This window comes from Falco biarmicus, chromosome 8, assembly GCF_023638135.1.
Source record: "Falco biarmicus isolate bFalBia1 chromosome 8, bFalBia1.pri, whole genome shotgun sequence".
In the NCBI taxonomy this organism is placed as follows: Eukaryota; Metazoa; Chordata; class Aves; order Falconiformes; family Falconidae; genus Falco; species Falco biarmicus.
Genome location: NC_079295.1, coordinates 59,535,873 through 59,560,791, shown reverse-complemented (window position 1 = coordinate 59,560,791; position 24,919 = coordinate 59,535,873). Strand labels below are relative to the sequence as shown.

The following is a 24,919-nucleotide window of genomic DNA, read 5'->3' as shown; positions in this document are numbered from 1 at the left end:
GTTCCCGGTGGAGATATATTTTCAGGCTGAGTTTGCAAATCATTTAAGGCTGAAAAAAAATCTCTTTAATACCCTTCACAGCAGTTTGCAGTTGAAAAACTTCCTGTTTGTCCCTTTTTGTTTTCTGAGCTTTCAAGTAACTTTGGCGTAGGCAAGATACTCAGAAATCTTCAGAGAAAAGGCTTGTGAGGGAAGCAAATGTTTAAGGATAAAAAGTCTTAACTTCAATGAGTGCTTCAGTGTGTTAGAAAATTTGCAGCCATAATTGTCTGTAATTCTTTGTGCTCCTTCCCTACGATTTCCTTTCTTCTTTTCTTTTTGTTTATCTGCCCGTTGCATTTGATTGAAATTGCTTCCTCGACTCCCGTTGAGTGGGAAGCTCTCCCAGAGCACGCCACTAAACCCAAACCCAGCAGACCTGCTGCCACATCTCATCCCTGCGGGCTGGACGTGAAATCTGGCAGGGTCTCCTCCGAGCATCCCTTCTCATGCAGGTGGTGAGCCGGAGCCAGGCAGCTCTTGCTGGCAGCTGACGTGGGCTCCCCTCCCTGGACCCGAGCGTGTCTCCGCACGCCGGCAGAGCCCCTGGCAGCCTCCGCAGGGAGGGCAGGGGCAGGAGGAGAGCAGCTGAGCCGCGTTAAGCTCGTTTTTCCCCTCTCTGAGGAATGAAGGGAATTTTGTGTGTGTGCATGCAAGTCGGGGGGCAGCCAGGCCGTGACTCAGACGCGTACCTTGAGCTTTTCTTGGGGTCAGGGTGGAATAGCTGAACCGAGGTGATGTACGGGCACTCGGAAAACACACCCGGGTCCTGCGGGTGGAGAGGAGGATGGGGACAAGCTCAGGCTTAACTGGCTTCGAAGAGCTGAAGCGAAGGGTGCACACCTTCCGGGAGCAAGATGAAAGGGCTCCGCGGGAGGCATCAGCCTGACACCCCAGTTACACCCAACAGGCTACCTGGGCCTCTCCCTTCGGGACACCCCGCCGCGCTCGCCCCGGGGAACAGCCGCGGGAGCAGGGACCCGGTGGGAGCGCCGCCGGGCGCATCCGCGCTCGCGCCCCAGGCCCGGGGGCATCAGAGCCCTCCCGTCGGGAGATTACCGGCACCAGGCTGCGCTCTGGTCGCGGGGCCGAGGAGCTGTGTTAGGCGGGGGCTGTGGGGAAGGGCAGCCCCGGGCGGGGCCGGGCCCGCCGGCCGCGGGGATGCCGCCGCCATCCCGCCCTCCCCAGCCCCGCTCCACCAGCCCCCGCCGCCGCCCGGGCGGGGAGCCCAGCGCGGGCCCCGGGGCGGCGCTGCCGGGCCGGGGCCTGGCGGGGGGCGGCAGGGGGCGGCGCCTGGCCGGGGCGGCGGGCGGGACGCGCCGAGCGGGGCCGGGCCCGGCGGAGCCGAGCTGAGCCGAGCCGAGCGGAGCGGAGCGGGCGGCGGTGGCGGCCTGGCGGAGCGGCGCGGCGCGGGCCCGGCCGGGCGGGCAGGTACGGGCCGAGCGGGGCGGGAGGCGGCGGCGCAGACAAAGGGCGGCGGCAGCGCGGGCCGGGACCCGCCGGGCCTCGCACCGCCGCCGGGCCGGGCTGGGAGCTGGGCCGGGGGAACCGGGCCCCGCCGCCCTTGTCGCCACCCCAGCCCCCCCCGGGCACGGCGGCTCTCTCCCCGTGCCGCCCCTCCCGTCCCCTCGGCAGGTCGCTGCGGCGCTCCCGGTGCCCCTCGGGAGGAGCCGGCCGGCGCCGGGGCTCCGGCGGGGCCTGCCCGGGGCGACAGAGCCAGGGGTCCGGCGCAGGAGCCCACCTCGGCCCGGGCAGCCCCGCGAGCCCTCGGCTCGGGCACCCCCGCCCCGCCGCGTGCCCCCGCCGCCCCCCTCGGCTGTGCGGCTCGGGGGGCTCGGGAGGGCGGCACGGGGGTGCCCTCCCCGCCGCTGCCCGGGCATCCCAGCGCGGCGCGGGGCAGCGGGCGGGGCCGCCGGGGGGGCGAGGCCGGGCTGCGGCGGGCGCCCGGGACGCGGGTTCGAGGCCTGCGGCGGCCCCGGGCTGGGCCAGGGGGCGCGGGGGACCGGTTACAGACAGCGAAGGGCTGGGGGAAGCCGGAGGGCCGGTTCCGTGGCGCCCGCCTGCTGGCTGGAGTCCCCGTGAGGCACCTTGTCGCCCCTCTGGAACAGGTCCTGGCGCGCACCCCGCCACGCTGAGCTCCCGGGCCTCTCCTGCCTGGCTGTATTGATGGTTTCCCCCCAGGTCTTTGGGGTTTTGCCTCCAGCGCTGCACAGCAGCCTGTCCCCTGCCGACAGTGGCAGCCGGTGATGCCCGGCGGTGCGGCTGCCAGCTCGGCCACCTTTTGGCATCGCTTGCAAGGCTTTGCTTCCCATCGAGGCTGGCGCTTGCTCCCAGCACCGCGATCGCATCCCAGCGCCGGGGCTCTCCCTTCCCGCGGTCCCAGCCGGCTGCTGCCGCAGCACGCCATGGGGCTGCTCTTCTTCCCGCTACCGGTGCTCGCAGGGTTGGGAAGCCGGTGCCTTGCAATGCCCCTTTGTCACCGACATCCTTGAAACAGCAGCTCGTCCTGCAGCAAAGCAGCATCTTTGTTACTCTGATCTCGAGAGTGTTTTTTACCGGGGCTGGGCTGGCGCAGATGAGGAGACAGGCAGCCCCGTGCTTGCTCCTTTCGGCTGTGCATGGGGACCACGGCCGAGGAAGTTGTCCTTTTCCAAATAAAACAACCAGGATGAATTCAATAGGAAATAAGTTCCTTGCTTCTGAGTGAACTTGCCGTGGGTGGAGAAGAAGGAAATTAAACAATAGAAAAAACGTGGAGGGCTTTATGTGCAGGAAAAAACTCTTCAACTTTGCTGGCCTCTGGCGGGATGGCCGAGCATCTTCCCTTCACCTATATTGGTGTTCCTTTTTGGCAAGGACGGTGAAGGCAAAGCTTGTGTTTCACAACACCCCTCTGTGTCTGGAGCATCCGTGCGTGGGTATGGGGAAGCCAGGACCTCCCACATTACTGTCCTGCTGGTCCCCAAGCTACCTGCCATGGTCATCTCACCCAGCCCTGGTGTGTGCCATGCCGTGCCGCCAGCTGCAGCCCCCACATTCCTCCCTTCCAACCTGGAGCCGACAGCACGGGGCATGGGCGCTGACGGGAAAGCTCACACACATGAAGCTTTTCCCGCTTCCTGTGCCTTTGGGAAGGTGGCGGGTCTGGTCTGGTTGTGTTTGGGTGGGGATGGAAAACCCATCCCAGCCAGGCAGACTTTATTACAGGCTGGTTTGGGTTTTTTCCCACTTTTCTTTCTATACGGTGCTGTCAGTGCTCTAGAACAGGACTATTTAATGCACTGTTGGTGGTAATTTAAACAGAAGAAAAAAGACAGCTCACAAGTCAAAAACTGGGCTGGAATGAAGCGGGAATGATTAATGTTTTTTTCAGTAGCGTGTTACTGTGAAGTATGGTGTGGCCGAGCATGTCACTGCTGCAGTGTCACCAGCACTGCCTGCCCCTCTCCACCTGCAGGCTTTTATAACTAGGTTTGATTCTGGGAGCATCTCCAGGTGCCTGGCCCGGGGACAGAGGGCTGTGGTCCCACCAAATGCCCCATTTCAGGGGCTTCTGGCTGGGCACTGAAAATGGAGCTGCTCTCTTGGCTGTTTGTACTCCGGGACAGGGTTATGGAGGGCTTTGCTTAAATTTTTTTTTTTTTTTTTTTTGTGTGGAATTCTACCTTCTAGATGTACCTTATTGAGTTGTTGGGTTTTGGGTGTTGAGGTAGAGCCTGCTAGAATGAGGTTGGGGCTCAAGACAGAGAGAGAAGTAAAATATTAAGCTTCTATACCTTGCGGTTGTTTTGTGGCCGTGGAGGACTAGGATTCCCAGCCTATCTCACCGATGTTTCCAGCCCTGCTCTTGAAGGCACTTAGGACCTCAGGACTGCCCTTGGCTTCCTTGCCTATTTTTGGCCAAAGCGCATTTATACAGTGTGCCATTGGCATCTGTGTGCTGGTGGCTTTGAAGCCTGAGACGGGGGAAGGAGGACCCGGGTGGAAGGTAAGCGTGATGCTTTCTTGGAGACCACCTCACAAACCTTGGGGGCTGTGACAACTCAGTCCCCAAGTGCCCATGGGAGATGGTGCCCGCTGCACCTGCCCTCTGTTCCTGTCCCCAGGTGTGGAGTAGCAGGGCAGCACTCGTGCCAGGATCCCTGGAAGGGCTCGGTGAGTCACACGGTGCGGACACGGGGAGAAGGCGGCCTGTAGCTTATGATTCATGTTGTTGCAAAAGCCACCGACTGTAATGGCAGAGCTTGCAGAAGACGAATCAATATTAAGCCGTAAATCCCCCACGTGACTGCCGGCTGGGTGGTGAGGTGGCTGGGGTTGGGAGCACCTTGGTTGCTGCGTCTTCCCCAAAAGCAGTGGGACCCTGCTGCAGCTCTGTCTGGGGAAGAGGACAAGATCCTCGGTGCTACCTTCAGGTGGCATGAGCCTTCCTGGAGGGGTTTAGGAAGGTCCAGAGATACTGAAATGTGGGGTATCCTGGGAGGAGCTGCCTGGGTATTTATGTGAGGGGATGCCTGGAGTTCAGCCCTCCTGCTGGCCTGATCCAAAGCCAAGGAGATTCAGGTTGTCTTGGGATACTGAGACTCTCTCCCAGGGGCTCTTCCCTATTGTGCCCCTTCTGCCAGGGAGCCCAAAATATCTTGGAAATCTCATTGCTGACGTAAAGCAGGGAAGAAGTGTTTTCTGTCTGTCTGGGCTTGGGCATGTTGAGGGTTGGATGTACGGCGAGGGGTATCCCTCTCAGCTCCCACTGCTGCATGGGGAGATGTGTGACTTGCCTGATGGCTCTGCGTATGGTCTGGAAGGATGACAGCCCCTAGGCTGTCCCAGCTCCTCAGGGTGGCCTGCTGCTACCTTGGCTCTGCCTCCCGTGCCTTGGCCTCAGCAAAAAAAAAATGCTTTCCAGCTACTTGACAGCATCTCGCCGACGATCCCCCCTCTGTCCCGAGCACAGTCTGCTTCTTCACAGCCTTATACAGCCCTGCAGCCCCAGGGCTTGGAGCCTGAAGTGGTGTTATCAGCTTAAAAAAAAAGGGATGCATTAAAAAGTGTTAATGGCACAATCCTGAAATACGGCTGCAAAATTCTATCGATGCCTGAAGTCTAAACATATGGCTCAGGCCATTTTACATCTCCTCGAGCAGCCTTGATTCATCCCTTGGCTGTGCTGGTGCACGGCTGGCCTCATGGATTTATGTCCGAGAGTGGGATTGGGGCCAGGAGGGAAGGAGGCTGTGTGTGGTACCCAGGATGGGGATGCTTTGCCTGATGGCTGGGTGGGGATGTGGGAGCCTACCTGAGTGGGGAATGTACCCAGTTAGAGAGGCCAAGAGTGGTGCAGTCCCCTGGCCCAACTGACCGGTGGGAGCGGCACATGTTACCGGTGGTTTATTAACTCTCACTGGCTGAAAGCATGAGCTGGGGGCAGGGGAGTGGGGCAGGCAGTGTGGTGCTGGAATGGAGGTGCTGGTGGGGCATCAGAGGTTGGTTCCTTGAGCGTTTGCTTTGCTTGGAGCCCTGCAGAGGAGGAGGAGAGGACAGGGCTGATGTAGCCTGGGAGCAGGTAAACTAAAGCAACAGGCTTCCTGTGGACATGCTGCTTGGTTCGTGCAAGCTCAGATGTGGATCTGGAAATAGGGGAGGCAAGAGGCAGCTTGGGTGCCAGCAGCCCTGATGCTGTGCTTGCAGGGGGCAAGTATGGGCTTTACCAGCAGTGTCTTAGAGGGTGAAAACAAAAACAGATCTTGCGAGTGTCTCCTGTGCTCTGCGCCTGTTCCTGCTGTCTGCATTTCCCCTGGACTGGCCGGCATTGCAGCCTCTGGTGCTTTTTTTAAGGGTGTCAAAGTTTGCGTGCAGAAGAAATGTCTTTTATTAGCCTAACTAATGCCTTTAGGAAAAAACAGATGTGCTCTTGGGCTCGAGGAATGCCTGCGCGTCCAAGATGTGTCGTTTTTTCCAGCAGTGTCCATTGGTCTAATAAAAGATCTGACCTCCGCCTGGCCTGGCCATGACCTTGGAGCGTGCCGGCCCCGGGAGCATCCCACCCATGCGTCAGCGTGTGCTGCCTGGCCCTTCCCGAAAGGACCTGCCAGCCCAGGAGCTGTTGCTGGAGCACAACTACGCTCATGGCAGGCACTTACCTGACTTATAATTCAATACTGGCTGCAAGCACCCAGCCCCGTGGGTGCACTGGGCTCCCAGGAGGGTCTGTCCTGGGAGACTGCAGGGAAGCAGAGGTCGACTGTGGCTCAGCAAAGCTTTGGGACATCAGGCAGGATGGATGTGGTCTGGCAGGAGCATCCTCAGGAGCCCCTGGGAGGAGGGGGCAGCTTGTGCAGTGCTCCGTCCTTGCAGGGATTTCTCCTGAATGCAGGCACCAGGGGGTTGGTTGCCCTCTGTGAGCTGGTTCATGCTGTGGTTTTATGGATGCTGCTTTGCAAAAGTGCCATTTTGGGGCCGAGTTGGCACTTGGCAGGGCAGCCTCCGCTCCCCAGTACAGCTGGCAGTTCTTCTGTGGTGGGGTGAATCTGCTCTCCTACTGACTTCAAATTCCCTGTAATGGGAAGCTGTCAAGAAAATGAAGCAGCTGGCCTGTCCCGTGGGGCTCGCAGTGCTGCCGTGGCTGGCAGGGGAAATCGCTGTTGCCCCGCAGCTCTCCAGTCCAGCATCACCCTCACACTCATGGCAGGATCAGCATCTCTGCTGGGAAAATCTGGCCAAAGTGTCAGAGCCATGGCGTTGAGGGATTTTCAGTCAGTGTGGTTTTTTGGGTAGGAGTTCTCATGCAACCTGCTGGCGAGAGTGCTGGCTGTTGCTCCAGTGAATTATAAAAACTCACGGGGAGATTATTTTCCCCTTGCCCTTTTCCATTTTAAAATGCTTGGGATTCAGGCCCTGCTTATCCCAAAAGGCTCTCAGGCGTTTGGAGAGCCACAGGGACCTACACGGCACATTTCAAAGCAGGAAAACCCAATTCATTGAGTGGATTTTTCCCCTCCTGCGAACCCACTTAAAATTCGTGGAGAGTTTTGTCAGTAAGAACCTGTTTCAATTAACAGACAAAAGAAACTCTCCTCGTTAAGCGCCTCTTTCAATTAAGGTTTGGGAGAATTCCCCCAGCTCCGCTTCCTCTGGAGCGAGGCTGTTCCTGAGGTTTCAAGGGCAAAAAATATCCATGAGGAGTCACCTGTGAAGGGCTCCAGCTTGTTTTTTTGAGAGGCAGTGGCATGACCCGAACCGTAACCTGGCCCTGGGGTGTCAGGTTTGGTTGGGATGGTGTTGGGGAGCGTTGGTGCCAGGGGGTCAGCTGCCCAGCCCAGCATCCCTTGGGCACAGGAAAGCTAATGACTGCTGCTAATTGCTGGCCTAGTTTACTGAGGAGGCTGATTTCATGCAGGTGTTTGAGACAGACGTGTGGGAGCGCGGAGAGGTGCTTTTCCAGATCAGGGTGCTGAAGACAAGGGAGGGTGGCAGCCACCAGTGCCCAAGGATCAGAAATGGGGTGGCCTCCACAGGGGGTTCCCCTGTACAGCCTCACTGGCAGGGGGCTGCAGCACCTCAGGGCTGGGGGTTAGCAGGGGCAGTACCTGGGGAGTGGGCTTGTGATGTGGGGTTTGCTAGAGCTGGTCTTAAAAGCCCTGCCAGTTGGGCTTGCCAGCTGCTCTGCCATAGAAGAAGTTTTAATCACGGGCTTCCAGAAACATCACCCAGTTCTTTGGGAGTTTGGGTGGGTTTTTTTTTTCCATCGGTTTAAGGTTTTTCTCCCCTAAAAATTCAGCAAATGTTTGCAGCGATTTGCTGCACACCGAACCTTCCTTTCCATCCCTTTGCAGGGAAAGGACCATTTTCATGATTGGTTTTTTGAAGAAAACTTGAGAAAAACATTACTTTTATCTTTTCCAGTAAAACTGAAGTGCTAGCACGGCCTTCTGGGTGAAAAACATCTTTTCCAGAGCTAGGTGCTTTGGCCAAAAATAACTTTTTTTAAGTGAACATCTTTGATGGCTTTCACTGGGCTCATCGCTCGCCTTGGTTTCTTTCGCACAGGAGGCAGGTGGTGGGCAGCCGGAGCCGGAGGTTTATTTCCAGAAGGGAGCGAGGTGTTGAGGGGAAACTTGGTTCAGCAGCAGCAGTCCAGGTGGATGCTCTGATTGCTCAGTTCTGGCCAGGCTTTATAAGTGAGATCTTTAGAAAAGTGCTGAGAAAAAGAGGATTTTCCTGCCGAATTCCTTCTGGGGTGCAAATGCTCTAGACCTTGAATAATTTTGGGATAAATTTTCCTGATACTCCCCCGTGTTTCCTCCTGTCCAGCCTATGCACAGAAGGGAGAAGCCAAGCTGGGTGGGTTTGGGGTGGGAGTAGTGCCAGTGGCTGCCTGTCCCTGCCTATCCCAAGGGCAGCTGCCCGGGCTGCTGTTGTCCTCCTTTAATTTTGCACCTTTAGGGCACCGGGGAAATGCCAGTGTCCTTAGGAAAGCGGTGCTGTGTCTGTCCCCCTGACAGCAGCAGGGTGTTCTCCCTGGCATATTGTAACTACTGTCTGCAAAGTGCTTAAGCAGCCCGTATAATCTACGGCTAAGACGCTCCTTATCTGGCACTACAAAACCGCGCGGGCGGCCTCAGTGAGAACGCGTGGCCAGGACGAGCTCACTTCTGCTTGTTTCTGTCCTTCTGCTCGTTTTCCCCTCTCTGTCTGCTCCACATCCCTCTCCCCTGCCCGGACACCCTGGGTTTGCAGCCTGGCAGGAGGCAGCTGGGTGTCCATGCAGCTCATCCCTCTGTCTGTGTCTCTGGGCCCATCCTAAAGGCTTGCCCTGGCTACCAGTAAGTGGGGTTGCCAGTAGAATTCCACAGTTTTGCAGCGGTTGGAGCTTTTGTGCTGGGTTCCTCTCCCTGGGCAGCTGGGATGAAGATCCCCTCTGGTGCAGGGTTTCAGTCCCTCCTTGAGCATCTCTGTGGGATGCACAGGGGGCTGTGACCTTCTGCCTCCTGTGCTTTGATACCAGTGTGCATCATCACATCACCATGCACTGAAGCAAAGGAGTTCATCGCCTCCTGATTGTGCCTTCTCTGGCCGGCGGATCCAACCCTGGCTGGGGTGGGAGGTGATGGGGACAGGGGCAGGCAGTGGTCCTTTGTGCCTTGTGATGGCTCTTCTCCCGTGCAGTACTCCTAGCTCTTTGCAGATATTTCCAGTTGCAGTTGGGACCGCTGCCGTTCAGTGTTGATAAAGGCAGCGGTGCAGAGACAGGTGTTTAAAGGCAGGTTTTTCATGCCAGTTATTTTTTCATTTTCAAAGCAAGCTCCCCTGTCTTAAGCTCACAGTTGTCTCGAATAATATGGTGGCATTAATCTCTTCTCTAAGGATGTGCTTAGCTCAGTGGTTTTAGACCTGCAGCCCTCTAAATATTACCTGCAGAGTGAAGGGGATTCCCTCTAGAGGGAACTTAAACCTATTAATAATAATTCAGCTGCCTTTTGTGCGTCTTTTACAGGTAGTTGTGATTCCTGGGGCTGCAGGGCACCAGTTAATGATTGCTGAGGATGCACGAGGTATGGGAGACAGCAGGCATGGTGGGCTGAGTGCTGTCACCCCACTGCAGACCTGGGTCCTGGCCTGGCTGAACTTAGACCTTCCAGTAGCCTTTTGCCATCAAATGTGCAAGTGGGAGACAGAGCAGATGCGTCAGTGGGGCTGAGCCAGCCGTATCCCCTGTGGCGGTCAGATACGGGAAGGGAAGCATTGGAGCGAGCAGAAGTGGTTGCAAATCGCTGAGCTGGGCGATGCAGCTTAGCATCCTGCCTCTAAATCCTCCTCCATCCAGGCTTAACCCCCAGGGCTGGCTTACATGGTGGAGAAGTAGAGATGGTGTGGCTGGGACAAGGTGATTACCCAGCGGTGCTGGCGTGGGGGGCTCTTCTGTGGCGATGAGGGGGTGAGGAGAGGGGTGCCCACCCGAAGGGTGCCAGTGGAAGAGGAGCCAGATAACCCATCTGGCTGTGGTGTTTAAGACATGGCCCAGTCTCTATGGGCTGAATCTTGGGGGCCTGTGAGCTCCTGGAGTCAGGGTTTGGGGTCCTTGTGCATGCAGGGTCTTGGGGTCCCTTCTTCATGGAGGTGGATGCTTGCTCCCTCCCTCGCAGCCCTTTCCAAAGTGATGTGTGGGAGATACATGAGCAATTTCTTGCCGTGTCACATCTGCGGTTTTGAGCTTACCTCCCATCCCTGGGCCATGGGGTTGGGACACTTGATTTATCTGACAGCCAGGACTTGTGAACTGCCTGATCTTCACTGCTTGCACCTGTGGCCAGACCTATTGCAACCCCCAATAAATCAAATCCTGCTGTGGTTGTCTGCTGGGACTGCCAGCCCTTCCCTCTCCTCCGGATCTGCTTGCACTTCCTTGCTTATATTTAATCCTCCCATTGCATCCCTGCAAAATTCCACCGGAGGTTAAAGGAAGAGCGCTGAAAGCCACTGACAGAGATGGTTTCATCCTCTCTTATCCCCTCCTGTGCCCCTCTGGCTTTCTGGGATGCAGTGGTTCCCTGGGGAGTGTTTGTGGCCAATAACTCTGGCCAGGGGAAACTGCAGCCCCCAAACTGCACTGGGGGGTGGATTTAGAAAAGCTTTTCAACCATTTTCCCCTTCTTCCTGCAGCTGTCTTAGATTTGAAGTGCTGATATAGTAAAGGGCTTCCCCAGCCATCCGTTATGTTCCCTGCCTGCCCTGGGGTCAGATCCGGCCCTGCAGGGTGCTCCGGGCTCCCAGCTGTGCCAGGGAAGCCGCTTGGATGCTGATTGTGTTTGTCAGGGCAGCCAGATTAAGAGTGTTGTGTCTAAGCCTCCTCACGGAGCCTCCTCTCTAGTGGAGCCTGGGCCAGGGCTTTGCTCAGAAACCTACCAAAGAGCGTTTTCTGGGGCTTTTTCTTCTGTGGTCCTTGATGTGCGGCTGTGGCTGAGCAGCCGTCTGTGTGATGGGAGCCTGCCGGTGCTGTATGGTGTTTCTGGGAGCCTGAGGTCCACATGTGATACTGGTGCTGACATTTCCAGCTGTTGCCTTTTAAATAACCACTGTGGTTTTAAAAGCCACCTGAGCAGCTCTAAAAATCACATTAAAAAGAAGTTTGACCCTGGCTCTCACCCTGCCAGCTCTTGTGTGTTATTTTTTTTTCTATTTTACCATCCTGTTTCCCTTTTTTTTTTTTTTTTTTTTAGAAAAGCTGTTGTTGTTGAGAACTCTTTTGTGCTCTTGGACCTAAACCTTCTCTGGCGTGGAGCTGTCGGCTCTCCCACTACTGCGGGGCTGTGCAGGGGTTTGCTGGGCAGTGTGCAGCCAGCACCCACTTGCACAGGGAAAGCCCTGAGTAGGAGCATCCCCACCCCACAGCATCACCCTGAATCCCTCAGCATCCTTGCCATGGAGGGTTTGCTCTGGCAGCGAGCCAGCAGGGCAGGATTCCTGCCTGCTTTCTGCCTCGGTGGCAGGTTTGTGGGGCGGTGGCAGGTTTGTGGGGCGGGATGCTGCCTGCCCCAGTCCCTGCTCCCACCTGGCTGCTCTGGGGGTCTGGTGCTGCCCCCACCCAGGCAGGTGTTGCCTTTGTGTTTTGATGCAGCAGCCTCCCTCCTTGGGGAGAGTCAGCCAGCATCTGCCCAGAAATGCTGTCTCCAAAGCCTGATCATTAAGTACTGTAATTAAAAGCTCTCAGAAGAGGATGGACTAACAAAGCCCCCTTGGCAATGGCAAGTGATGTAGGTGTGGGGCCCTGTTGCTCTCTGCTCGGTCTCTTGGAGGGTGGTGCAGTGATGGACACAGGGTCCCGGCCCATCAGCCTCTGGCTCCAGCACTTGGCATCAAACCCACTGGTTGTCACTTGCCTGCCCATCAGCATGGGAATGCGGCTGCCAGCACCCACCACTCCTGAAAGATGAAAAAAAAACGGAAGGGGAGCAGGATGGCATGGCTAAGATGCTTGATAACGTGGTCCCGGCTCTCTGCATCACTAAGGATGGTACCCAGTCAGGGGAGCCTCCCTCTGCACAGGCACATCCCTAAATTCAGCGTCCACGTGTGCTGCTTGTTTCAGACCTGGAGAAGCACCCTGCCCTGAAAGCCCAGCTGGGGTGTTATCCTGGGGATGATGAAGGTCCAAGCCCACTGGAGGGGGGGAAGGAGTGAGCGGAGACAGGGCACACCTAAGGGGGCTGAGGAGCAAAGGCGCATCCTCTTTTGGTCCTGCCTGGAGATCATCCATGTGCATAAAGATAAATTGCAAATCAATAAAACCAGGTGCTCCACTGTGCCTGGCACAGCTGGCAGCGGGGGTTGCCAGCGAGCGGCAGAGATGGTGATGGAGACTGGCTGCCGGTGGTGTGCACGGCGGCCTGGGTGAAGCAGTGCCATGCTGGCAGGGTTGGGAAGCGGGGCCTGGAGTGGGGCTTACTACAGGGAAGGGCAAGGATGACAGGATTACACTGCCAAGCCCTAGCCTGTAATCCACGGTACCGTTCAGCCGGCCACGTTTAATCCCGTTACGTGCCCCGGCTGATGTCTGTAGGGCAGGTACTCGGCCACGGTGCCAGCGGAGGAGCAGGGACTCCTGCCCTTGTCTCCGGGGCTGGTGGTGAGTTTGAGGACAGTGCTGTGAGCTGCTGTGCCAACGCTTTTTTCTTTTTTTCCTTAAACACACTGGCTACATCAGTGACCTGCCCTGGGTGGCTTCACCTCCTGGCAAGCAGTGCCCATCTTTTTATTTTTTTTCTTTCTTTTCTTTTAAATGAACCTTTCACAGGGAAGGGTAGAATATTCCCAAGGTCCCTTCAGCTCCACGTGGGCACTCCCACATGCCCGTCTCGGTGACCTTGGCTGGTGGCTCCCAGCTTGGCCTCATGCCGCCTGGCTGGCTGGCAGCCCATGTCCCTCGCTGGCAGCCAGGCTGGGTGATGCAGGGCTCACAGCCCCCACACCCCTGTTCTCCCCACTGCAGCCTGGCTCCCGCTGGGCAAACAGGAGGAGCAGGGCTGCTTCTCCGGCTGCTCGGTGTGACTGGGACTTGTGGGGGACTGGGAGCTCCCCTCCGGAGCACCCTGGTGATGCTGCCATGCCCCAGGCACAGGCCACAGCTGGGGTCCCACAGCACGTGCTGCACTCCCGCCCCATCCCTGGCATTGTCAGGAGCTCACAGTGCTCTTGCAGCAAGCCCTGGCATGCCAGCGAGCTCGCCGAGGGATCTGCCAGGACCGCCGTGTTGGCGTGGATGAAAGCGGTGGTGTTGGTACCAACGCTGTCCCTCCCCGCTCATCCCTCCTCTCTCTCGCAGGGTGCCGTGTGGAGCGGGGGGACCAGGGCGCCCCAGGGAGCTGCCATGCCCATGCACCCACCGCAAGCTGTGCCGAGGCCGCCCGCCGCCCCCTCCCCGCACTGAGGCCGTGGGGCTGCTGCTGCTCCCACCGGCACCACCACAGGGATTTCGGCTCGGCAAGGGGACTCTCGGTGCGTCTGCCATGGTGACATGAAGCGGACGGCGAGGGACGCCAGACTGCTGGAGGGGAGAGAGTCTGCACAGGCGGCCTGCTAGTATTTTTAATTTATTAGTAGTATTCGATTTTATTTTAGCTATTTTTTTTGCTTGGGTAGTTGCTTCTTCCCCTCCCCGGGGCTCGCAAGAGGACGGGGCGGGCAGGGGAGAGGGGCCCCAGCTCGCCCTGCGGATGCAAGGATGACTGTGCTGGCCAGGGCCCGGCGGGGTATCTGGCAGCTCTCTCCGCAGGTGGTGTTGCTCGTGCTCTTTGCCTTATGCCTGCTCAGTGTTTTTGTCTCTGCGTATTATTTATATGGGTGGAAAAGGGGCTTGGAGCCCTCTGGGGACGTGGCAGGGCCGGACTGCGACGAGCCCAAGGTTGCCCCTTCCCGCTTGCTGCCACTGAAGACCCTCAAGGTGGCTGACTCCTCCCGCACAGACCCCTTGGTGCTGGTCTTCGTGGAGAGCCTCTACTCCCAGCTGGGCCAGGAGATCGTGGCCATTTTGGAGTCGAGCCGCTTCAAATACAGGACGGAGATTGCCCCGGGGAAGGGGGACATGCCCACGCTGACCGACAAGGACCGGGGACGCTTTGCACTCATCATCTATGAGAACATCCTCAAGTATGTCAACCTGGACGCCTGGAATCGGGAGCTGCTGGACAAGTACTGTGTGGAGTACGGTGTGGGCATCATCGGCTTCTTCAAGGTAATGGGGTGTCCAGAGTGAACTGAGGCCGCGTGGCCCGGCCAGGCCAGAGCAGGGGGTTCTGGGGTCTTGCTGCCTTGGAGGGACTTTGCCTTCCCCTTGCTTTCTGCAAGCAGCCTGAGTTGGTGTGGAGCTGGCCCACAGCCTGGCATGGGGCATGGGCTTCTAGCAGAGGCACTGTCTTAGCCCTCTCCCTGTGGAAGGGCTGTGTGGCCCCTGGGTGTTCTGGGACTAAACCCACACCTCTGGGGTCAGGCCAGTTGCTGTTTCCCAGCATCCTGTTTCCCAGCAGCGACCCTTGCTGGCGTTCGCCAAAAGCATGAGCAGGTATTTTGCTCTGTACTCCCCTGCCCTTGTCTTGCCCAGGGCTTGTGGCCCCAGGGCGCTTTGCGTGTTGGATACGAGCAGGATTGAGCATGAGAGGGGGACGAGGGCACCCCATGCTCGGGAGAGGGAGGAGGGAAATCCGGCAGCTGGGTCAGTGCGGGTGGTGAGCCACATTGCCCCTTGCCGTGGCTGTTGGTGCCCCTGGTGAGCCCCTGCCCGTTCAGCCAGTCTGGGCACTCGTCCCCAGTGTCCCGTCTCCTCTAGCCCTCTTCTCCCCCATGCAGGCCAATGAGAACAGCCTGCTGAGTGCCCAGTTGAAGGGCTTCCCCCTCTTCCTCCACTCCAACCTGGCGCTGAAGGACTGCAGCATCAACCCCAAGTCACCCTTGCTGTACATCACACGCCCCAGCGAGGTGGAGAAAGGCGTGCTCCCCGGGGAGGACTGGACTGTCTTCCAGTCCAACCACTCCACTTACGAGCCTGTCCTCTTGGCCAAAACCAAGTCGGCCGAATCCATCCCGCACATGAGTGTAGACGCAGCGCTGCACACCACCGTGATGCAGGACCTGGGCCTCCACGATGGCATCCAGAGGGTGCTCTTCGGCAACAACCTCAACTTCTGGCTGCACAAGCTGGTCTTCGTGGACTCTGTCTCCTTCCTGACAGGCAAGAGGCTCTCCCTGCCCCTCGACCGCTACATCCTGGTGGACATTGATGACATCTTTGTGGGCAAGGAGGGCACGCGCATGAAGGTGGAAGATGTCAAGGTGCGGCTGTGACGTCCTGGCTGGGTGGGCAGGGGACGTGTGGGGCTGGGCACTTGTGCCTGCTCTGGGATGCTCCAGGGATGAGCTTTGCTGCCCCCAGAGTATCCCCTGGTCCCCTGCAAAGCTCTTGGGAGCACGGGTCCTCGCCCTGGCATGGCAGCCATCCCTGTGGCCAGATGCTGAGGACATCTTGCTTGCTCTCTCACTCTCTCAGGCGCTGTTTGACACACAGAATGAGCTGCGCACCCACATCCCGAACTTCACCTTCAACTTGGGATACTCAGGGAAATTCTTCCACACGGGTGAGGAGAACGAGGGCATCGCTTTGTGTGTTTGTGGCATATGGCTGGTGTTGGGACACAAACCAGTGCTCAGAGGGGCCAACATCGGGGCTGCGGGAGGGTCCTCAGGCATCCCACCCTGCTGCTCCCCATCACTCGATCACTGAGAGGGGCTCCCCCTCCCTCTGCCCCGACTGCTTGCGTGTGGCTCTGCATGCCCAGTGGCGACGGCGAGCGTTGTGCCCCCAGGTACCGATGCCGAGGACGAAGGCGATGACCTGCTGCTCTCCTACGTGAGGGAGTTCTGGTGGTTCCCCCACATGTGGAGCCACATGCAGCCTCACCTCTTCCACAACCAGTCGGTTCTTGCTGAGCAGATGACCTTAAACAAGAAATTCGCTGTCGTGAGTAAGATGCCGCCGGTGGGGGTGCTCATGGTGGGGGGAGGATGGGAGAAGGGTGGTGAAGAGTCTTGCCAGGGGACCCGGGTGATGGTCTCTGCTTGCTGGACCAAAGGGACGTGGTGACTTTAAGTCATGTCGCCCATGTTGCAGCCAGACGGGTAAATTCATTTATACTCTAGTACCTGGAGCAGAAGGATTTACCTGCACCAGCCAACTTGCTGCTGTGGCAGGGAGCTGCCCCGCTGCCTGTTCGAGGGGAGACGTCATGTGTGCATTGCAGCTGTGCTCCCCTGGCCCGGCACCGTGGAGGGAGCGGCAGCCCAGTCCAGGGGGGTGCGGGTTGGGTGCTCAGCCAGGTGCGGTTTCATGCTGTGCTGGGCAGTGGCGCAGGATCCTGGAGCTGGGGCCATGTGCTGGGAGGCTTTGGCTGATGGAAACTCCCTCTGCAGGCTGAGCTGTTGGGGACGTGTTTTGTTATAAGGGCAGGCTCTGGCCTTCAGTTTGGTAAGGGGTTGTCCACCCTCTTGGACTGTCCTTCACGTGTCTTGATAAAGCCAGCGTTGAGAATGGGTCATACTGGGATTGACTGGTTTGCTCACAGCTGTCTTGAATCCAAATGAGTAAAGCCAGGCCCAGTAATAATAATTGGATCCTGTGGCCTAAGAGAGGGATCTTCAGGCTAATTTGAATGCCTTGTTTGGTAATTAGAGTTGCTTGATTAGAGAGAGATCAGACCATTCCTACTTGGGAAGGGCGGTTGTCCAGCTCAGAATTTCCAGGAAGTTTTGTATCTACTGATACAAACCACTTCACCGTTCTGTATGGATATATCTTCTCGTTCTCCACAGAAGAGCTTTGCTGCTGCTGTTTTGTTGGTGACAGCAGAACTGGCAGGGATGAGGATGGTCCTTGTGAAGCAGAGGAGGGATTGCCCACCGGGCATGTCTGCTCCGGGGCTCCTTTTCATGGAGACAGCCCTGGTTTTAGGAGATGATGTGTGGGCACAGCCCTGCCCTGGTTGCTCTCCAGAGGCACAAATAAACAATTTGTAGTTTGGAACGGGCAGTCCCATGGGGAGAGCTTGCTTTGGGATGTTGTGGTTCTGGGGTCTCCACCATCACCCACTCCCTGCTCTCTTCTCTGCAGGAGCACGGCATCCCCACTGACATGGGGTATGCCGTGGCCCCCCACCACTCGGGCGTGTACCCTGTCCATGTGCAGTTGTACGAAGCTTGGAAGCAGGTTTGGTCAATCAAAGTGACGAGCACGGAGGAGTACCCCCACCTGAAACCTGCTCGCTATCGCCGTGGCTTCATCCACAATGGCATCATGGTATGTGGCCAGGCTTTATCTCTGGTTCTTCTCTCCTCTTGCCTCCCCCCACCAAACCCCAGAACCTCAGTGGGTGATTTCTGGGCAGCTCAGATTATTTGATTTAAGGGAGCTGTGCCCTCTGCTCGTCCTGCATAGAGGAAGCTTGTGTGAGGACAATTTTTGGCTTCTCCATCTGTCCACCTCCATCCCTTGTGGATAGCAGTGTTCAAGTCGGAGGTGGTGAGGGGCAGTGGAGCGGTCCTGACCTCAGAGGGGTTGAGGACCCCCTTTTCGTTTGGGAGGAGAAGGGGATCCAGACCTAGATGCCTGGAAGAGGCTGTGTGGCTGTTTCATTGTCCTGGCTCCTGTGCCTGCTCCATCTGTATCTTTCTTCTATCCCAGGTACTCCCCCGGCAAACCTGTGGCCTCTTCACGCACACCATTTTCTACAACGAATACCCCGGTGGCTCCAGTGAGCTGGACAAAATCATCAATGGGGGTGAACTGTTCCTGACCGTGCTCCTCAACCCGGTGAGTCCTGCCGTCCAGCTGCCCGGGGACAGGTGGACAGGCATCGCTTGCAGAGCTGTCCCCCAGCGCTGCTGTGGGAGTTGTCCCTGATGTCCTCAGCCAGGGTGGGAGCCGTTTGCATGGGACAGCTGCCAGGTGAGGCTCTGCTAATCCCTGCTCTGTCCTCTCTGCTTCAGATCAGCATCTTCATGACCCATCTGTCCAATTATGGCAACGACCGCCTGGGCTTGTACACCTTCAAGCACCTGGTCCGCTTCCTCAACTCTTGGACCAACTTGAAGCTGCAGACGTTACCACCCGTGCAGCTGGCACAGAAATACTTCCAGATCTTCTCCGAGGAGAAGGACCCTCTGTGGCAGGTACCCTCCGTGCCTAGAATGGGCAGAGCAGCCCTGTTTCTTGTGCTGGGAGAGGGACGTGGGGTATAGCTGGCCCTCCTCTGAGCTACTCGGGTCCCTTCCAACCTGGATTTCCCTCTGATCACCTGCGTAAGCAGCAGTTTTTCACCTCTCTGTGGTTCTGCGGGCAGTGCCAGGAAAGTTTGCCCCGTAGATGTGGAGATAAGCCTGGTCTTCGCCCTGCCCGCTGAGCAGTGTGGCCTCCCTGTGTGTCTGCTCAGGTTGGAGGGGGCTGAGCAGTGGTGCACGGTCCCATTGGGGCTGCCCTGTCTCTAATACTCCCTCCTGCGTTTCAGGATCCCTGTGAAGACAAACGTCACAAAGACATTTGGTCCAAAGAAAAGACCTGTGACCGATTCCCAAAGCTTCTCATAATTGGGCCTCAAAAAACAGGTGCTTCCCTTCACCCTCGGTGCTGTGAGCATGCTGGGGGACTTGCCAAGTCCCCTCCACACCCCAGAGAGCCTCTCTCAGCCCTCCTGCCCTGACGCAGAGCTTGGAGGGAGGTTTGGCCCAAGTCAGCTCTCGCTTTCTGTCTGTCTGAAGGAACAACTGCCCTTTATCTCTTCTTGGGGATGCACCCGGACCTGAGCAGCAACTACCCCAGCTCGGAGACCTTCGAGGAGATACAGTTCTTCAACGGACACAACTATCACAAGGGCATTGACTGGTAGGTCTTCGTGTTGCAGGGGCTGAGCTGGGAGCACCAGTTTCTTCAGGAACAGGAGCAGCGGTGCTGTGGGGTTTCCCGTTGGCCTTGTAACTGCCGGGCTCTTGGTGGAGGGCACCTGGGTGCTGCAAGGTTGGATGAATCCCACACAGGCTTTGCCCTGTGCCTTCAGGCCATCGTACCACCATGGCTTATCCCCGAGATGTTGTCCATAAGGCAAAGGCCGCTTGCCAGGACTCAGAAGTGCCCTTGGCAGAAAAGCCAGACTTGTGTGCATCTGCTGCCCCCTGGTTTCAGGGTCTGCCTGGGGAATCTAGTGAGGTCTGGCCCTCCAGAATGGCTTGAGGGGGTTGTGAAGCCCCAGGCAGCATGTCAGACCTGGAGGGACTCTGCAGGTTTAGTGCTTGGTACAGTGTCTGAGATGTCACCTGCAAGGGTGGGTGCCAGGGACATCTGGTAGCGCCTGCCTGACAGTGTGCCTCCCCCAGGTACATGGAGTTCTTCCCCATCCCCTCCAACACCACCTCTGACTTCTACTTCGAGAAAAGTGCCAACTACTTTGACTCTGAAGTGGCTCCCCGGCGAGCTGCGGCCCTGCTCTCCAAGGCCAAAGTCATCACCATCCTCATCAATCCTGCAGATCGAGCCTACTCCTGGTATCAGGTGAGCCGCCCATCTCTGCCTGTCCCCCAGCTTGGATCCTTGGGGCAAAGGGTTTCCCTCCATCAGCTTGGTTTGGGAGGTGGGATGGCTGTGGACACCACGCTTTTTGGCTGAACAAGATGCGTGAGGATGTGGCATGGTGGCCTGGGAGCCTTGTGGGCAGCCCAGGATTTGGCTTGCCCCAGGAACAAACCTGCCTTGCTCCTGCCTGACAGCACCAGCGAGCTCACGATGACCCAGTTGCCCTGAAATACACCTTCCATGAGGTGATCACGGCGGGACCCAAGGCTGCTCCAAGGCTCCGGACCCTGCAGAATCGCTGCCTGGTGCCAGGCTGGTACGCCACCCACATCGAGCGCTGGCTGAACAGCTACCATGCCAACCAGGTAGGGATGGGAGCGCCCCACTCCTACAGCGGCAGCACCCCTGGGGAGCCCCCTCACCCAGGGATGCAGGGGGAAGAGAGCTTGGGTCCAAAGTCAGCTGTGAGGGTGCTCGCGTGGGAGCTGCTGCTCTTATACCCTAAAAACCACAGGGGAAGGGTGACAGTACTCCGAGAAGGGGCAGAGGGGATATACTGTGCAAGAAGGAAGCCCTGGCTGAATGAGGTTGGTAATGGGCGATGCATGAAGATGTCCTTGTGCCAGTCCTTTGGCAAAACAGGGTTGAAAGGGAGCCGTGGAGTGGAGGGCGGTGGGTGGCTCTACAGGGGCACCCACCACTCGCCTGCCACTCCTGGCCACAGACCCCCGCAGGGCTGCTCTGTCTGGTGCTGCTGCGGCATTGAAGCAGAACAAAAGTGGCAGGCAAAGCTGCCCGTGGTTTGAACTGTCTGCAGGGGAAATGGCAGCTGGATGCCAGCCCTGCTGTGACCGGCACAGTGCAGCACTGCTGGCAGTATACGGGCTCGGTCCCTGAATGATTTTTCCACCGTCATTTAACCTTATGAACCCTATTAGTTGTCTTCTGCTGGGGGAATTGCTATAATGCAGTCCTGGCTGGCTGTGGGTTGGGCAGCCCTGAGTTGAAGCTTTGATGTTATCCTGGATGGATCCTGGCTCTGGCTTTTATTTGCATTTCATTTTCCAACACACAGTGTAAGTGAACGCTGGGGCACGTTAGCATTCAAAAGTGGGCCCTGTGCGGGCTGGTGGCACATTTCGTTCCATGATGGCAAAAAGTGTGGCGAGGGCATCATTGTGCCCCAGGAGAGCGGGGCTGGGAGCCAGTGGCACCTCACTGCCCTGCTTTGCTCCTTGCAGATCCTGGTCCTGGACGGCAAGCTGCTCCGAACGGAACCCGCCAAAGTGATGGAGACGGTCCAGAAATTCCTCGGTGTGACCAACTTCATTGATTATCACAAGACCCTGGCGTGAGTCCTTTCCCAAACTTCTTCCTCCAACCTGGCATTGCTCCTGGGGCGGTGGGTTGCCTGGGGCAGCCCCCAGCACTGGGGCTCACCGCAGAGCTGCTGCTGGTTTTGATGAGACCAGGGTTTCACCTGAGGCTGGAACAGCAGCTCCCCGTTGCTGTGACCTATACTGGGGTAGCTGCAGTCAGAAATACCATTCAGCAAGCACCCCACTTTGCTGTGCTTGTCCAGACACCACGGTGGGGACAGTGGTGTCATTCTGGGCAGCCCAGGAGCAACTCTGTTGCAGTTCAGGGCTGCATTTGTGCCACACGTGACAGTGTTGAGCCCTGACACCTTGGCTCCTCGTGCACGCAATGCAGAGAGCAGTTCTTGCTGCTGGCTGTGTGGCACCTCTGCAGGTGTCACCTTGCTCAGAACCTTCCAAACATTAGAGTCCACCAGGGGAAGCAAGAGTCTCCAGAGCTCCTAGAAAAATATTAATTTACCTCTGTGCAGGCTTGCTTGTATACGTAGCTGCTCTGAGTCTGCACCCAGGTGCTGTGAGGCTCTTGAGGGCATCCAGGGCCAAAGGTGCCACAGAAAATAATGAACCCACACAGACGCCTGTGCTCCCTCAGCAGGGCAGTGTGGTGACGAATGAACCTTGGCGGGCTGCTTATTGTGCGGCTGCACGGGGAGCCTGTTGTGCCAGGGGGTCGATAATGAGATGTTAGCTGGGCTGCGGATTAAAAAGAGGTGGAGAAGCGGCCCTGAGCAGGGCTGAGCAGCAGCAGGGCTTGTTGGGCAGTGTGGTTGCCTGTGGAAGGCGTGCAGGGGCAAGAGGAGCGAGGCAGAGCTCTCACTTCACAGGTTTGATCCAAAGAAAGGATTCTGGTGTCAGCTTCTGGATGGAGGGAAAACAAAATGCTTGGGAAAGAGCAAAGGGAGGAAGTACCCTGAGATGGATTCAGATGTGAGTATGCGGAAAGCCTCCTGGGATGGTCCCGAGGCGGGGCAAGGGGCCATGCCGGGGCGGTGGGCTCAGAGCTGGTCCCCCTGACCCTTCTCTCTGTTCTCCCATTGCAGTCACGCACCTTCCTGCGGGACTATTACAGGGACCATAACATCGAGCTCTCCAAGCTTCTGTACAAAATGGGGCAGACGCTGCCCACCTGGCTGCGGGAGGAGCTGCAGAGCACCAGGTAGCTGCTGCCCACCGCCCGCCCAGCAATCCCTGAGCGGGGCCAGCCCCTGCAGCCGGCGGGACCTTCCTCAGCAATACCTGGCCGCCGTCTTGGAGGGGACCCCCGGGAGCAGACCCCCGGGAGCGGATGGCTGCGCCAAGAGGCTGCCTAAGCAGCAGCCTGATGCTGCTGTCCCTGCCCTGTCACCTCTCCGCCTACCCCGCACCCATTTCTCTTCCATTTTATTTTTCCTTTTTAATCCCTGGGCCTGTTGGCGAGGTCCCTTCCCGCCTTGCTCTGACATGGGGAAGTGGCACAAATTCCCCCTTTCTTTGCCCAAAATGGGCTCCAACTCCTCTGGGCCCACGGGCAGCAGCAGAGCCGTCCCTCACCTCCTGATCCAAGGGTGGAGGAGCGTCTCTGCGCACACTGGAGGTGACTTTGCTGAGCTGGAGCAGAGGAATGGATCTGGTGGAGACCCAAGGCACAGAGGGACCCAGGCCCACTCCTGCCATCAGCTCCATGACAGAAAACAGGAGAGTTTGCTGGATTCCCCTGATGCTTACTTGGAAAAGCTGCAAACAAGGTGGATTTTTCTTTCAGAGACTCAGGCACAATTTCTTTTGTCATCTCCATTAGTTTTCAAGCTCCTCAACCTCTTGCTCCACTGGCCAAGCAGGAGAAGGGGCTGGTGTGCTGCCCCCAGTGCACTCCTGTCCCCCCAAGCCCACCCTGCAACCTTGTACACGCGTGGTGTTTCCTGTGGTAAAGCTGAGCGGTGCCCGGCGTCCCCTGGCATGGAGCTGAGCCAACCCTCGGGGACAGGGCAGACGTTGGGATAATGGCAATCAGAAGGATGCTGAGAACTTCAAACCTCTTGAATATTAAAAGTGAAAGTATTTTAATAATGTTGGGGTGCAGGGGAGGGTGGGGGTGGTGTCATTTGGTTCCCATTTTGCAGGGTGTTGTTTTTCTTCGGTACCAGAATTTGTACCTAGACCCCGAGGGTTTTACGTGGTCGATTCGGTTGTTACATGTGACGTGGACGAAGGTCAGTGGGGAAACGTGGGACGGTTTCCCAGCCATAGATGCGTCTATACCGGTGGTGCCGTGCAGAGCTGCAGCCCTGGCTCTGCCGCTCCCGCGCTCCGTCCTGTCCCCTGGGTTTTGCTGCCAGGGCTGGCAGATGAGACTGGGCCATCACGGGTTTACTGGGATAAAGGCCCAAATTTCCCCTTGGCTGGAGCTGCTCCGCAGGGCGTGGGATGGCAGTGGTTGCCACAGGAGGTGGACACGGTACCCTGGATGCCTCCTTCGCCACCGGTGCGGGGCCCAGACGGCGTGGGGGGATGCAGTGTTATGCCCTGGGTGACAGAGGGTCCCCGCTGGCAGCGGGTGTTCCCACCCGGTTATTTTTGCAGCAGCCCCTGTAGCTGTGCGTGGGGCCGTGGGGGGCTGCACATGCCCTTTGCCCCTCGGAGGGGTTACACTGGGAGGGGCTCCCGGGCGCTGGTGTAAAGTCCTGTTGAACCAACTGCTAATAAACGGGGGGCTCTGGTTTTACTTGCTGGTTGTTGCCTGTTTCTCTCCTCCCTGGCATGATCCAGTCCTCCCCCCGGGGGCCCCATCTGCCTTTGGGGGCTTTTGGGCCCATCTTTGGGGGGCTTTGGGGAGGACGGGGGGGTGGGTGGGAGCAGCCCTCCGTGCACGAGGTGGCAGCAGCTGTCTAGTCCTGGATCTGGCCACGCTGCACAGCTGCCCGCAGCCTCGTGTTCCCGGGACAGCATCCAGCGCCGGCTGCGTTAGCGATGGCGCAGGGATTTGGGGGGGAAGAGGGGGATCCTGCTTGCTTTCCCCCCCTCGCCCGATTAGCCAGTCCCTGCTTGCCAGAGCCTGCCCGCCTGTCTGCTGCCTCCCCGCCGCCTTCCGCAGCCTGGCCCCTGCGAAGCGCTGGAGGAAACGAAGACAGAGCCTAATTAATCCCAGCCGGATTTGTTTGAACCTGTTGGAGTGACAAACGATGTGCGGTGCCGCAGGAGCTGCTGGCCGGAGGAGAGGGGGCTGCAAGGGGAGAGCTGTGGGCTGCCTGCCTGGACAAGGAGGCTTTTAATTTTTGGCTGCGCTGGAACAAAGCCAAGCCAGGCACCCTACCAACCCCTTAGGCACGGTTCCCTTCCTGGTGTCCCCGAGCCCAGGAGGGAGCGGTGGGGCTGTTCCCTGGCCCCCATCGTCCCCATCCAGCCCTGGGTTATGGGCCGCGGGCTGCCCCAGGTGGGACCAGCTGCTGCCCAGCTTAGCCTTGAGTTAATTGCTTATTAATTAACAGGGCCAGAAGTACAGCTCAGCCCCATGTGATGGTCCTTGGTTGCCCTGGAGGATGAGGAGTGCTCTGCCCTCCCATGGCCTCAGGAGAGCTGTGGGGGAGGAAGGTCTGTCCCCCTCACCCATGGCCTGCCTTGGCACTGGTCATGTTTTCTAGCTTCTGTGTCTGCCGAAAACATGCAGCCTTGGTGAAATCTGCACCGGGCTGGGCATGGGACAGGGGCCGGGTGGCTGTGGCTGGCAGGGCCTCAGGGGGAGTGGGACCCCTGGCCAGCATCCACACTCTGGGCTCGAACCCTCCATGGCCCTGAGCAGCTCCCCTTCTGTGGCCGGGGGCTGCTGGGGCTGCACTTGCTGTGGCCTCATCCTGCAGATGCGCTGGAGAGCCCAAGGCAGCCCCAAGCAATTAACTCAAGCAATTGTTTATTGCCCCTGGGG

The 24,919-nt window shown here is 58.0% G+C and overlaps 1 protein-coding gene across 1 annotated transcript; it reads left to right on the top strand.

Moving 5' to 3' along the window:
• Nucleotides 1-1,307: 1,307 nt before the first annotated feature.
• NDST1 (N-deacetylase and N-sulfotransferase 1) lies at nucleotides 1,308-23,722 on the top strand. The gene is made up of 15 exons (XM_056350523.1): nucleotides 1,308-1,470; nucleotides 13,358-14,266; nucleotides 14,878-15,360; nucleotides 15,575-15,662; nucleotides 15,891-16,045; nucleotides 17,192-17,377; nucleotides 17,762-17,890; nucleotides 18,067-18,249; nucleotides 18,585-18,681; nucleotides 18,835-18,958; nucleotides 19,447-19,621; nucleotides 19,837-20,007; nucleotides 20,884-20,993; nucleotides 21,846-21,948; nucleotides 22,062-23,722. Exons 2-15 carry the CDS (start codon nucleotides 13,757-13,759, stop codon nucleotides 22,179-22,181), a joined length of 2,634 nt encoding a protein of 877 aa, XP_056206498.1. The 5' UTR covers nucleotides 1,308-1,470; nucleotides 13,358-13,756; the 3' UTR covers nucleotides 22,182-23,722.
• Nucleotides 23,723-24,919: the final 1,197 nt, after the last annotated feature.